We start from the raw sequence: 11,886 nt of genomic DNA, 5'->3' as shown, positions 1-11,886 counted from the left end.
TGTAGTAAGCTCTTATGGCTCCTCCACCAAAATCTGACAGATAAGAATTTGCCTTCTTTAGACATTCTTTCCATTTTGTAGGATTAGGAAGGCTGAGATAATTGTGTGTGTGTCCAGGTGGAGAGAGGTATGCACAGCTGCTTATCGGAAGGATATAAAAAGACGAAGGAGCCGAATGACTTCTCTGTCTCTTGGTTTGATCCAAACTGATTTTCGTAATGATGAACCTGCAGTGAGGGCAGATGGATTTTTGCATAAAAAAATCCCAGAGGAATTTATTTTTAGGGTTAGTCTCAGCTGTTTACCATTTCCAGAAATTGTAGTTACATAACCCTTGGCATACATAATGCACACTGCCTTGAACTGGGGAGAACATGAATATGTGACCTTTGAAACTATAAAATGTTAATGGCAGTACATGATCTGAAAAGAAAACTGAGAGTCAACTAGTTGTCACTAGCTGAATTGCATCTTAGATCATGGAGACCTTTAAAGGGAGCTGCATCAAATTATCCCTTGCAATCTCTGAGCTGGTAGTTTTTTCATTTTTTTCTTTAACCTTTGAAAGAACCTTTAACCTACTGTTGTTAAAGAAGTAGTGAATACATAACTTTAGCATATGCTTGTATTCACTATCCCATTAATTTAAAAAAAAAAAAAAAATCATCCACCACTGTTCTTCCCCAGACTGGACTCAAATACTGGTCCTCGGACAACATCCTTCCCCTTCAGATGATGAATCAGTAAAAAAACATCTGCTCATGAGATCTGTAAAAAGTAATATGTAATAATACATCAAGAAACAAGCTTTTAGAAATACCACGTTCGTTACTCTTTCCACTGCCTGTCTGCCCTTTGTCAAGTCCACTTGTGTCTCCATATTGGTACCTACTCCTTAGATACCAGTGTTCTTGCTGGAAGAAATTACCAAATAAGCACTGAAATGGGAATCCAGCTACTTTGAGTAGATTTCTTGAATGTAATTTCAAGGTAGAGGGAAAACACAGGAGGTAGACGACCTAAGAGCTTTTTTCACATTACACCAAGACTCACAGAGACAACCTTTAATTCATTAAAATGAGACAAATGAAGATTACTGGAGACTGGAATTTTGGTATATATAAAGTAACTCATGTAAAGGGAGAAAGTAGTGACCAAACTCATAGACGAAATAACATATACAGGGTCAGAATCTTGGCAAGAGTCAAATTTTGTCTTGGAATTTAAAGTATCTCCAAATGCATACCTGTCAGAGAGGGGCACAGATTGCACTATTTCAGATCTCAAATTCTCTTGTACTAAGCCTGCAATTAAAATATTCTAAACAGTTGATCTTGACTAAAGCTGAAGCAATGGACAAATAGGTGAAACCATCTTTACCAATTGAAAGCTCAAGAAATTTTTTTTTTTTTTTTTTGCAAGTTGCTTGAAGACTCATCAACATCTGTGTAAGGGGAATACCTAAAAATCCAGAAGTCTACGTTTCCTAGGAAAATTTGAAACAATTAACAAGGAGAGTACTCTGAGGAATTGAATGAACCTTCAATTTGAAAATTCACATATTGGCTACTACGAATCCTTTATGTGTTAAGCATGTATTCACAAAATTTTCATAATAACTCCTAGGCAGATATTAATTTCTTTAACAGTTTAAGAGCCAGGCTTAAATCAAATAACTTGTATGAGGGTGTTAAGTCTAAAAGAGGTAGAGCTGAGACTTGGAATCAGGCTTTGTAATTCCAAATTTGGCCCACTGGCTGGCCACAAAACTACCACCAATGCAGGAACTAAAAGAAAATTAAAGATTATCTGAATTATTCTTGCCAATAATAAAATGGCTTACATACCATATTACTGCTTGAGACAGAGAACCGAATTCTGATAATTTTACTACATGAGGAGAAATAGAATTAAAATGTGGCTGGGAGGTGAGTTGACATTTTGTACACGGAGTTGGGTTGAATTTGCTGAAGGTCGAGCGCATCTCTAGTAAGAGAAAGAAAGGTCCTCGCTAAGGTGAGTATTCTCAACAATTTGTTCTATGGCTTTGCAAGTGAGGGTGACAGGCGAGCTTTGAAGTAGAAACATCTTGGCGAGTTAAGTTACAAGAGCCACCCTCTGCGGAGGTCAACGTCCTGTCACCATTGACATCTGCCCCGAGTCCAGCCCGTACTTCGGAGGCGGGGATAGCAGTAAATAACCCTCCCTGCCCTCAGTCCTTCAAACCCAGGGCTGCGAGTACCGGAGGCCCAACCCTGCGGTGGCGCCTGGCTCCGCCCGCGGGGTACGAGCCGCCAGCCCACCAGCACGCGGCTCGCGGCGCCCTGGACGCATAGTGCCCGCAGCTACGCAGGTCCGGCGCGGCTGCGGGAGGGGCGGGGCCCTGGGCGGGGATGGCAGGCCGCGGGGGGCGGGGCCGCGGGCTGCTCGCGCGCGCCGCCGAGGCTCCGCGCGCCGTCGTGCCGGCAGGGCGTCCCTGTGCAGCCTCTGCCACCGATGGGGGAGGTGGAGCCGGGACCCGCGGGCCCGCTTGAGCCCCCAGAGCCGCCCGAAGTGCCCGCAAGCCGCCGGCCGGGCGGCATCCGGGTCCTGAAGGTGAGGCAGGCGGGCAGGCGGGTGGGAGGGTTGGGAAGGGAGCGAAGGCGGGGAGCGGCCGCCCCTGCCCCGCGCGGTGCCAGAGGCAGCCGGCGACCCCTGGCCCGCGTCAGTCAGTCTGCTTTGCTGCTCGGCCGCGGGGCATCCCCGCTGAGGGTGCCGCGGACCCGGCCTAGGCCTCCGCGCCTGGCCCCCGCCGAGGCCTCGGCCGTCTGCGTCCCCTCTGCTGCCCATCCCTGGCCGCGAGCCACCCGCCTCGCAGGCCCACGCCTTGGGTCCGGCGTCCGCCCGGCCGTCGCCGCCGCCCACCGGCTCCTTCGGGACTCTCGGGCCCGCCTCTGCGTACCTCGGTCGCGCTCGGAGCCCGTCGCTCCTGGCCGGAGAGCCGGGCTGGAAGTACGCAGGGCTTCCTCCCCGGACACCTGAAGACATCACCCCAGCGGGAGGATGGCGGCGGTGATTGGCCGGGCGCTGCGGTGTGCTTGGGGCTGCGCTGGGTGGAGCGGGCCGACTGTGTCCTCAGGGTTTACCATTGAAGTTAAGACCCGGCTTCCCGCTCGGAGGTCCGGGCCTGGAGGCATGACCTGCCCCGCCTGGAGCGAGAATCCCGGGAGTAGCCGATTCTCAGGGAATCGCTGGGCGTGTTGCAGAAGGGAGGAGGGGTTGGACAAAAACGGGCATTCCTGCTCGCAGGAGCGGGCCTAACGATCCAGGGAGACGATAATGGGGGAGCCGTTATGCAACAGGCAGCTAGCGGGGCTTTTTGGCAGGAATTGGGGGGAGTGGGACGAAATGAAAGCAGATGCAGGCAAGTCGGGGTCGGGGGGCGGTGAGTGGAGCCTTGAAGGTGATGACAAGAAGTTCAAATGCACAAGGAATGTAGGATGGGGAGGTGACAGTGAAGATGGTTACAAGGAGGGGTTCTGGGAGACTGGATGGAGTTTTCTACTAGCCTTTGAAATACTTGGGGAGAATTTTTTCTGTAGGTCAAATATGTAAACTAGGTATCCTTCTGGAGATGGAATGGAATTCCTTATGGAGTTCTAGAAGAGGAATCAGCAGGATTTAAAACTTGCCAAGGAGAAGACAGAAAAGAAAATTTAGAAGATTTAATGTGTTTCAAAAATGCTTTGCAAAACAATAATGTTGAAAAATACATAAAGTATTAGTTGTTAATTGGGATTGAGGGTGAGCACAGTATACTTGTTATTAAGATAATAGGACGTCACAAAGGTGGGAACACTGAAAAAATAATAGATTTGAAGCATCTGGTGAATCCATGAAATAACATAAAATAGGACTCTGTACAATATAAAACAGTTTTATCTACTACTACCTTCCAATCTTAATGCAGCGATTTAAAGCAGTAACTTTCCATGGTTTATCTCCACTTCTGCATAAACCTTATACATGTTTGTTGTATCTTATTTAACTGTAATTGCAAATTACCCAAAGGCTTTTGAATATTTATTTAAAATTATAAAGTCACACAAATGTAAATTGTGAATAAACAAAAAAGAAAGTTCAGCCAGCCTGGTTTATAAAGAAATGGCAGGTCTGAGAGATAGGTAAAGCCCTCTGGCCTAGAAGGTAAATAACCTTAGCTTTTTTTATAAGAATTTTTTTTGGTGGGGAGAGAGTGAGTTGTTACAGGAAAGGAACTGAGAAATGAAGATCTTTATTGAAAGGTCCTACCTTCCTACACTTGCAAGAAGTGGTCCAACTTACCACTGGTTCCCTAGGGTTCCAATCTGGGGACCATTAGGAAGATTCCAGAAATTGATCTTGATTATAGTGCTGGTGGTGTGGGAGGCTGACAGTGTCTAAGGCCCCTGGGTCCCTTGCTTTATTGCATATGGTTAACGCTTTAAATAATCTTTGCAAATAAACGGGATCTACTGTGGAGAATAGATGTTATGTGTTCTACATACAGAAGTTCCCTTAAATAGGTGAGTGGTTGAATTTTGTGCCAAGTGAAACTAGAAAAAAATACATAAATAGAAGACTTTCTGAATTCAGAGGAAAGTCATAATTTTCTACATGTTATTCTCTGAAGACCCTTTGGAAAAGACTTATTCTTTTTTTGTAACTCTTTCATACTTAGTGCCAAATTATGAGCATCATTATTGTCAAAAAATATATAGATCTTCATAAAAAGGCTAATATAACTAAGCCAGTGTAATTTAGCCAGATTAGATCTAGGTCCATCTGAATACAATATTGGAAAATTTGATTCAAAATCTGCCCCCAGATTTATTTAGCAAATTCCTATTTAGAATGTACCTCTTTGTAGTTGTAGTTGGAATATAAGTGTGATATTTTTAATATTCTTAAGATTATTGGGAATACCGTTGAAGCATAAATTTTTGAGATATTTCCTCCAATTTTAGGGTTGTTTTTTTTTACTCAGTCTGTAAAAGATATGAAGTTACAACTAACCTAGTCAGTAAATGGGATGAGATTCGTTTTTTTAGTAATAGTTGAAAATCAGAATAGTTTTGATCAAAATTGTGTGCATGGTTTTAAAAAAATCAATTAATACCAGAAAGATTTTAATGAACTAAAATATTCTTCCTCTCCTTAACTCATTCCACCCCTTCAAAAATATACCTTAATATGTATATTCATAGAGATCAGCCATATTGTTGTTTTTTTTTTTTTTTAAATAAACTTTTATTTATTTAAGTGTGTTTTTCCAGGACCCATCAGCTTCAAATCAGGTAGTTGTTTCAGTCTAGTTGTGGAGGGCGCAGCTCACAGTGGCCTATGTGGGGATCGAATTAGCAAGCTTGTTGAGAACACGGCGCTCTAACCAACTGAGCTAACTGGCCGCCCCATAGCCCATATTGTTTTAAAGTTTGAATGCAGAAACATATTTCTTCCCTTAGGATATTTTACATTTTAATAGTGCACATTGCGTATGGAGAGTTACTTTACCAGACCCTATTTTTAGCATGCATATCATATCGGAGTTAATTGTAGATGTGCCTTTACTAGTTTATCACCTTTGAACTGATCACAGCCCTCATATATTATCTTCATTTTTATAGAGTTAAAAGCATAAAACTGATATGGGTACTTAATTCATGGCTTACTCTTAAGACTTTTGCTTTCTAGAAATTTCTTTAAGTCTTAAATGTGCTCTTTATATACTTGTTTCATGTGAGAGGTGATTATAGTTGGGTTCCCTTATAGATAAGTTTGTCAACAGTTCTTACATAAGAGTAAGGGACGGAGGACTTAAAATGTTCTCAGTCTAGCAATTCCAGTGGCATAGTGATTCTTAAAAGCTGACAGCATCTCAGAGGATATTATTGACCTTTCTAGCAGTTACCTGATGCTTTAGGCAGTAGAGAAGAAAGCACTGCCGTGTTTCCCCAAAAATAAGACTGGAAAATAAGCCCTTGCATGATTTTTCAGGATGTTCGTCATCTAAAATAAGCCCTAATATGTCTTTTGGAGCAAAAATTAATATAAGACCTGGTCTTATTTTGGGGAAACTACGGTAGGGTTTATTTTAGATTATGAACATCCTGAAAAATCATGCTAGGGCTTATTTTCCGGGTAGGTCTTATTTTCAGGGGAACACAGTAGGTAATTTAGCAGTGGCTAATAATAGCTAAATAACCCATCTAGATTGTTGCTACAAATCAGTGCTTTCTTAGTATCTAGGCCTTTAAAATGCCCATTGATACCCACTTAAGTTCTAACTGAGTGGTTTATCTTCATTGGGTGAATATATCATATAGAGAGGAAATACATTCTTTGATTTATGCAACATGTTATGTTCCAGTAATGTTTAAGTTCCTTAAGGAATTTATAGTCTTAAGGGAAATGTATATGCACATTAAAAAATGACTTAAAAATCCTCACAAAAGAAAAATCATGGATGAACTAATACTTCCTGGGGTCTGTCTTGACTTTTCTAAGATTGAGAAGGTCAGTGGGCCATTATTTGGCCTTAATAAAGTTTTATTTAAAGAAGCTTTTTGGTGGTTGTATGGAATAGTGTCTACTTGCTCTCTCTTAAGAGCACTGAGCAAAATTTCTCTTCACTGAGTGCAGAACTTTGTATAAATGTACCATATAGAATACTGTTTTCAGATGGACCAGTTGATCTTTCCCAAAGATTAAAAAGTAAGGAATATTTAAAATTAACCAGTGAATTATTAAGTGGCTAAAATTATTTAGTAATACAACTGTGTTTATAAAATAAGTACTTGGAAGCCCTTTGTTAATTCTGAGATGTTCAGCTTTAAGAAAATGCTCTTGATGAGAAGAGAGAGACCTAATTCTCACTTGTTGCAGGGGTTTATCCTAGTTATTTAAAGTTAGAATCAGTAATAATCTTTATGGTTTTGAATAGTTATACTCAAATCCCTAAGATTTGCAAAATCACTGAATACCTGTTATTATATCATAAACTCAAACAATTAAGCCATTCTCACTCGTGTTTTATTTTCTTCCCACATGGGAATACTTGCTAACTTTTCCTTCTCCTTTCTTTACCATCTTTAGAAATTGAATTTTAGATATAGTTACCCTACAATATTAATTTCAATAATCATAAAAATATTTTCATTATTAATAGGTATCTCTGTTTTCCAATGAGCAATAAGTAGCAAAAGTATTTTATTTACTCTTGGTCTGATACAAAGAAAAGGTTGCAGGATTTTCTATAAAAATTGAGGTTTTTTTTCCCCTTAAGTTTGTTTAACTTCTTGCCAGAGCTAATTGGGATAATATACAGACCTGGAATCAGTTTCTGTGATTTCATCTGAGTTCTGCATGCATATCTGTACCACCCAGGTGTTGAGGTACTGTAATAGATTCTCAGGGTAGAAGAGAGGAAGAAATATCAAATAAATAGTTAAAACCCATTGTGATCCACAAAGTAATAGAAGTATGTTCAAGGTGAAGAAATTCTGCTGAGGAGAGAGTAGTCATTAATTCTTTCTAGGTAGGAGAAAAGTGGGGATGGCTCCATAGAGAGCAGATAGAAGGGGACATCTGAGTAGAGCCCTGAAGAATGACTAGTAAGTCGGGGGGACAAGATGGAGAAGGACGTTTCAGACAAGTCACAGAATTGTGAAATAGTTGGTACATTTGGGGAGTTAAAAGTAGTTGGATGTGACTGAAGCAGAGAGAAGGGCAGTGAGGTATGATGTTGGAGAGGTATGTCAGTGTGATTATAGTGGAAATGTCTTTTTTATTAAGGGAACAGAAATGGCCTATCATAAAAATAGAGCAGATAAATAAATGTTGATATTTAGAATCTTGTTATATTGCTGTAGCAATTGTTTTTGCTTTGAGATAGTATGACTATACAATATGAATTTCACATGCCTGAATTATCAACTGCAATAGTAATTAAAAAAAATAATGAGAATGAAAAGAATATTTGGGCAATATTGTGTTGATTCTGTACTTGCTTATTTGGCATAAGAGGTCAGGATCCTAGAGAAACTTCCAAATTGCATATAGAGACATGTACAAAAATGTTTATTGCAGCATTGTTTCCAACAGTGAAAAATTAGAAACAAACTAAGTGCCATCAGCAAAATGGATTAATTGCAGTGTATTCAAAAATGAAATATTCAGATTAATGAGTTGCATATATCTCTAAACCAGTGTAGAATCAAATAAAAAATTGCAGGGTGAAACATAAAGATTTAAATTATGTAAAACAATTCAATATATAGTATATAGATATATACATATATGGCAAACATATAAAATGCCAAAATGATAAGTACCAAATATAGTAGAGTGTTTCTGGGGAGAAGAAGGGGGATGTGGGGTTGTGGTGAGGGTACCAGGATGCTTCAGCTGTATATGTAAGAATATATCGTATATGTATATGTTCTTTAGAATGATTGGAACTAAATCTGACAAAATATTAAAATTTGTGAAAGTTGGCTAGTAGGTATACAGATGTATTATTATTCTTGACATTTTTCTGAAAACATAAGAAAAAGAATGGGTCAGAGAAGATGATGGACAGAGATCTGAACAGCTAGCAGTAAAGAAAACTAAGTTTTCCAGATCAAGAATGGGCACGGCAGGTGAGGAAGGCTCTGGGAGGAGTGAAACTCGATCTTGATCGAGCAGAGTATTGGTGAATTACAGAGTGGAACGGTGGGGTGAGGACTAAACTTATCTAATTCAGGCATTCTAACTAATGATTTCTTTCTCTTGATATTTTTTAGAGAAATATGAAACGCAATGGGAGTAGAAATTGTTTGAATAGGAGGAGTAGGTTTGGTTCTCGAGAAAGAGACTGGCTGAGAGAAGATGTGAAGAGAGGCTGTGTTTACCTTTATGGAGCAGACACGACCACTGCCACTACAACCACCACCCCTTCTGTCTCCTCCTCCGACTTACATCTTGTCCTTTGCACAGTAGACACATCAGCATCAGAAATATGTGCTGGAGAGGGAAGGGAAAGTCTTTATTTACAGCTTCATGGAGATTTGGTCAGGTAAGGTCTGGGTCTTACCACTCTAATTCTGCTGCAGTGTAAGTAATATGTGTTTCTTCTTGAAAGTGGGACTTAAGATTTTAATCATGCTAGAACTGATTATGGACTCACTAGACTTGAAAAAGTATTTGTCCCTAGAATGCTGATGTTATGATTCTTAAATTTAAAAACTATCAGTGAAGGAAAATTTGATAGTTACTTCATTTGTGTTGTTACACAGTAGGTTGGCTATCTAAATTTAAAAGTTATTTTTAAAAAAAACGTAATATGTATAAATAGAATGAAATTGAAATATATAAAAAGAAATAGAGTGAGAAGTATACAGAGGGTGCCAAAAATATATACACGTTTTAAGAAAGGAAAAAATTGTATTAAAATTGTAATACTCAATATGTACTGATAAAAGATGAATACAAGTCATGTGTATACATTTTTTTGGCACCCCTGGTAAATGCTCATACATGAGTATGTGTCTCTGTTACATAGAAATTTTAAAACTAATGGTGCTGTGTGCAACATATTGTTCACTTAATATCATTTAGAGATCTTTTCATATTAATATTTATATAGTTTTTATTTAATAGCTGCATAGTATTCCATTTTATTTATTTATATTTTGGGGAAGGGGAACAGGACTTTATTGGGGAACAGTGTGTATTTCCAGGACTTTTTTCCAAGTCAAATTGTTGTCCTTTCAATCTTAGTTGTGGAGGGCGCAGCTCAGCTCCAGGTCCAGTTGCTGTTGTTAATTGCAGGGGACGTAGCCCACCATCCCTTGCAGGAGTCAAAGAGTCGAACTGCCAACCTTGTGGTTGAGAGCCCATGCGCCAGCCAACTGAGCCATCTGACAGTGGCGCATGTGGGAATCGAAATCAGCAGCCTTTAGCTCCAACCGCCTGAGCCACCGGGCCAGCCCCAGTATTCCATTTAATGATTCTACCATAATTTTAGCCAATCTTCTGTTAATGGACAGTCAGATTGTTGCCAATTTTTTAATTCCACAAGCAGTGAATATTCTTGTATCCATGATATTTCTCCTATGTGGATGTCATCTGTAGGGTAAACTCAAGTAGAATTGCTGGGTCAGAGGAAATCTGCATTTATAATTTTGATAAATATTGTCAAATTTCTCTTCATAGAAGTTATACCTTGATGAAGAACAAATTTAACACTAACGTGTTCTGGAGAAACTTAAATTTCCTTAGGAGAAACTTAAATTTCTCCAGAACACATTAGTGTTAAATTTTATATATAAATATAGACACATATTCATGCATGAGCACATACTTGCTTGTGAATGCAAATGATTGTCAACAGTTTTTCAATTAGGTATCATAAAGTCAGCATTCCAAGGAATCTTTTTTCAAGTGTAATTACTTAGGTTTTTGCAAATCTGATAAGCACTTTGTTATTTTGTCAGTTTAATTTTCATTTATCTTAATGAGTGAAGTTGAGCGTATTTTCATAGATTTAAAAACCATTTGTGTTTACTTTAAAATTTTTATATAAACATGAAGAAGAAAAGTATTCTCATTGTAGTCTTATACTGTGTATATGAACTCTTTGATTTAACTTTTTTTTTAAAATTACTATTCTTTGAATTGCTAGTCTTAGAATTTGACATCAGGTAAGAACTCCTTAAGTGCCTGACCATTGATTTTTCTCTCCTTCCCCTTCCCTGTAATAAGTAAATGTCTTGAAACAGAATTCAAAGCTGAGAGTTTAGCACTAATGAAAGTGAGAAAGGAAGCTCCTACTTACACTTAAAATGTGGTAATAATAGTAGCACCTTTAGCTGAATTAAAAATTGGTGTCATTTTAAAAGTCTAAACTGAGGTTTATTATGTTTTCCTTTTAGGATTTGGATTAATTCCTGAAATAATAGATAAGAATTTGAGTGTTTTCCTTGTTCATCAGTTAACTGCATTTCCTAAATCCATTTGTAAAATGAAAGGATCAGACTTGAATGATCCTTAGGCTTTTCTAAATCTTAACACTGATTCCGATCTAATTTTATCAGATGGAAAGCTTTGACCTACATATAGCTGCTGGTAGTGATTGATGGAGTTGATGTATTTAAACATAAGACTTACTCATTTGTATACTAGTGTATATGTATGTATACAAAGGTAGTAAAAATGTGGAAGAAACCCCACCTGAATTGGCTTGCTACCACTAGTTGTGTAGTTAGAAAAGAATCCAAATGTGATATAATTTACTTTTGGGAATCTAAACTACTTAAAATGGACAGTTTGTCTCTTTTTAGCCCTGTGGCCTTGATAATTTATAATGAAATAGCTCTTTGAAGATATAATTGATTAGGAAGTAATGAAAACATGATTGAACTGTGATTTGAAAAAATGAATATATTTTCATTGCTGGAGTAGGAGCTCAAGAAGTCTCATTCAGCCAAAGGATGATGATAGATTTTAGCTCACATTAAGTGCTTTCTTTGCTAAGCACTGTGCTTAGTGCTTTACACACATTTTCTCATTAAATCCTCACAACTGTAAGGGCGGTAATCTATCATTCCGTTCACGGGAGGAACATTGAGACTTTGTGAGAGGTCTGGTAACCTGTTCAAGGTCAGTCAGGTACTACCAGGCAGTTGGGATACCTAACTCATTCCAGATGGGTGGTGGACTTTGTTCTGAGTAGAGGCCCTCCTGGAGAGGAACTGGCACAGTGTCTGTCCCTCACTCAGCTTCGCTATTTAATCAGACTTATTTAAAGATCTTTTTTAGCTGTCTTACTCAACTTTTAATTGCTTCAGTTCAGTCTTATATAATCTTATCAGAGGAATAGGTACT

The 11,886-nt window shown here is 38.9% G+C and overlaps 1 protein-coding gene across 3 annotated transcripts in view; it reads left to right on the top strand.

Annotated features, from left to right (window-relative positions):
* Nucleotides 1–2,259: 2,259 nt before the first annotated feature.
* PHLPP2 (PH domain and leucine rich repeat protein phosphatase 2) overlaps nucleotides 2,260–11,886 on the top strand; it is a 66,453-nt gene continuing 56,826 nt past the window's right edge. The window contains exons 1-2 of one of the 3 annotated variants that reach the window (XM_074314625.2): nucleotides 2,260–2,595; nucleotides 8,805–9,076. In XM_074314625.2, the coding sequence (XP_074170726.2) occupies nucleotides 2,497–2,595; nucleotides 8,805–9,076 (371 nt within the window). In that variant the 5' untranslated portion in view covers nucleotides 2,260–2,496. Of the gene's footprint in view, nucleotides 2,596–2,637; nucleotides 3,072–8,434; nucleotides 8,661–8,804; nucleotides 9,077–11,886 lie in introns of those variants that run through there. The other 2 variants (XM_019757390.3, XM_088800259.1) reach the window with 2 other exon arrangements.

The sequence above is a fragment of the Rhinolophus sinicus genome, chromosome 8, assembly GCF_057876585.1.
Source record: "Rhinolophus sinicus isolate RSI-liver-muscle chromosome 8, RSI-T2T, whole genome shotgun sequence".
In the NCBI taxonomy this organism is placed as follows: Eukaryota; Metazoa; Chordata; class Mammalia; order Chiroptera; family Rhinolophidae; genus Rhinolophus; species Rhinolophus sinicus.
Note: the sequence above shows the minus strand (reverse complement) of the source record. Positions and strands in the feature narration are given on the sequence as shown.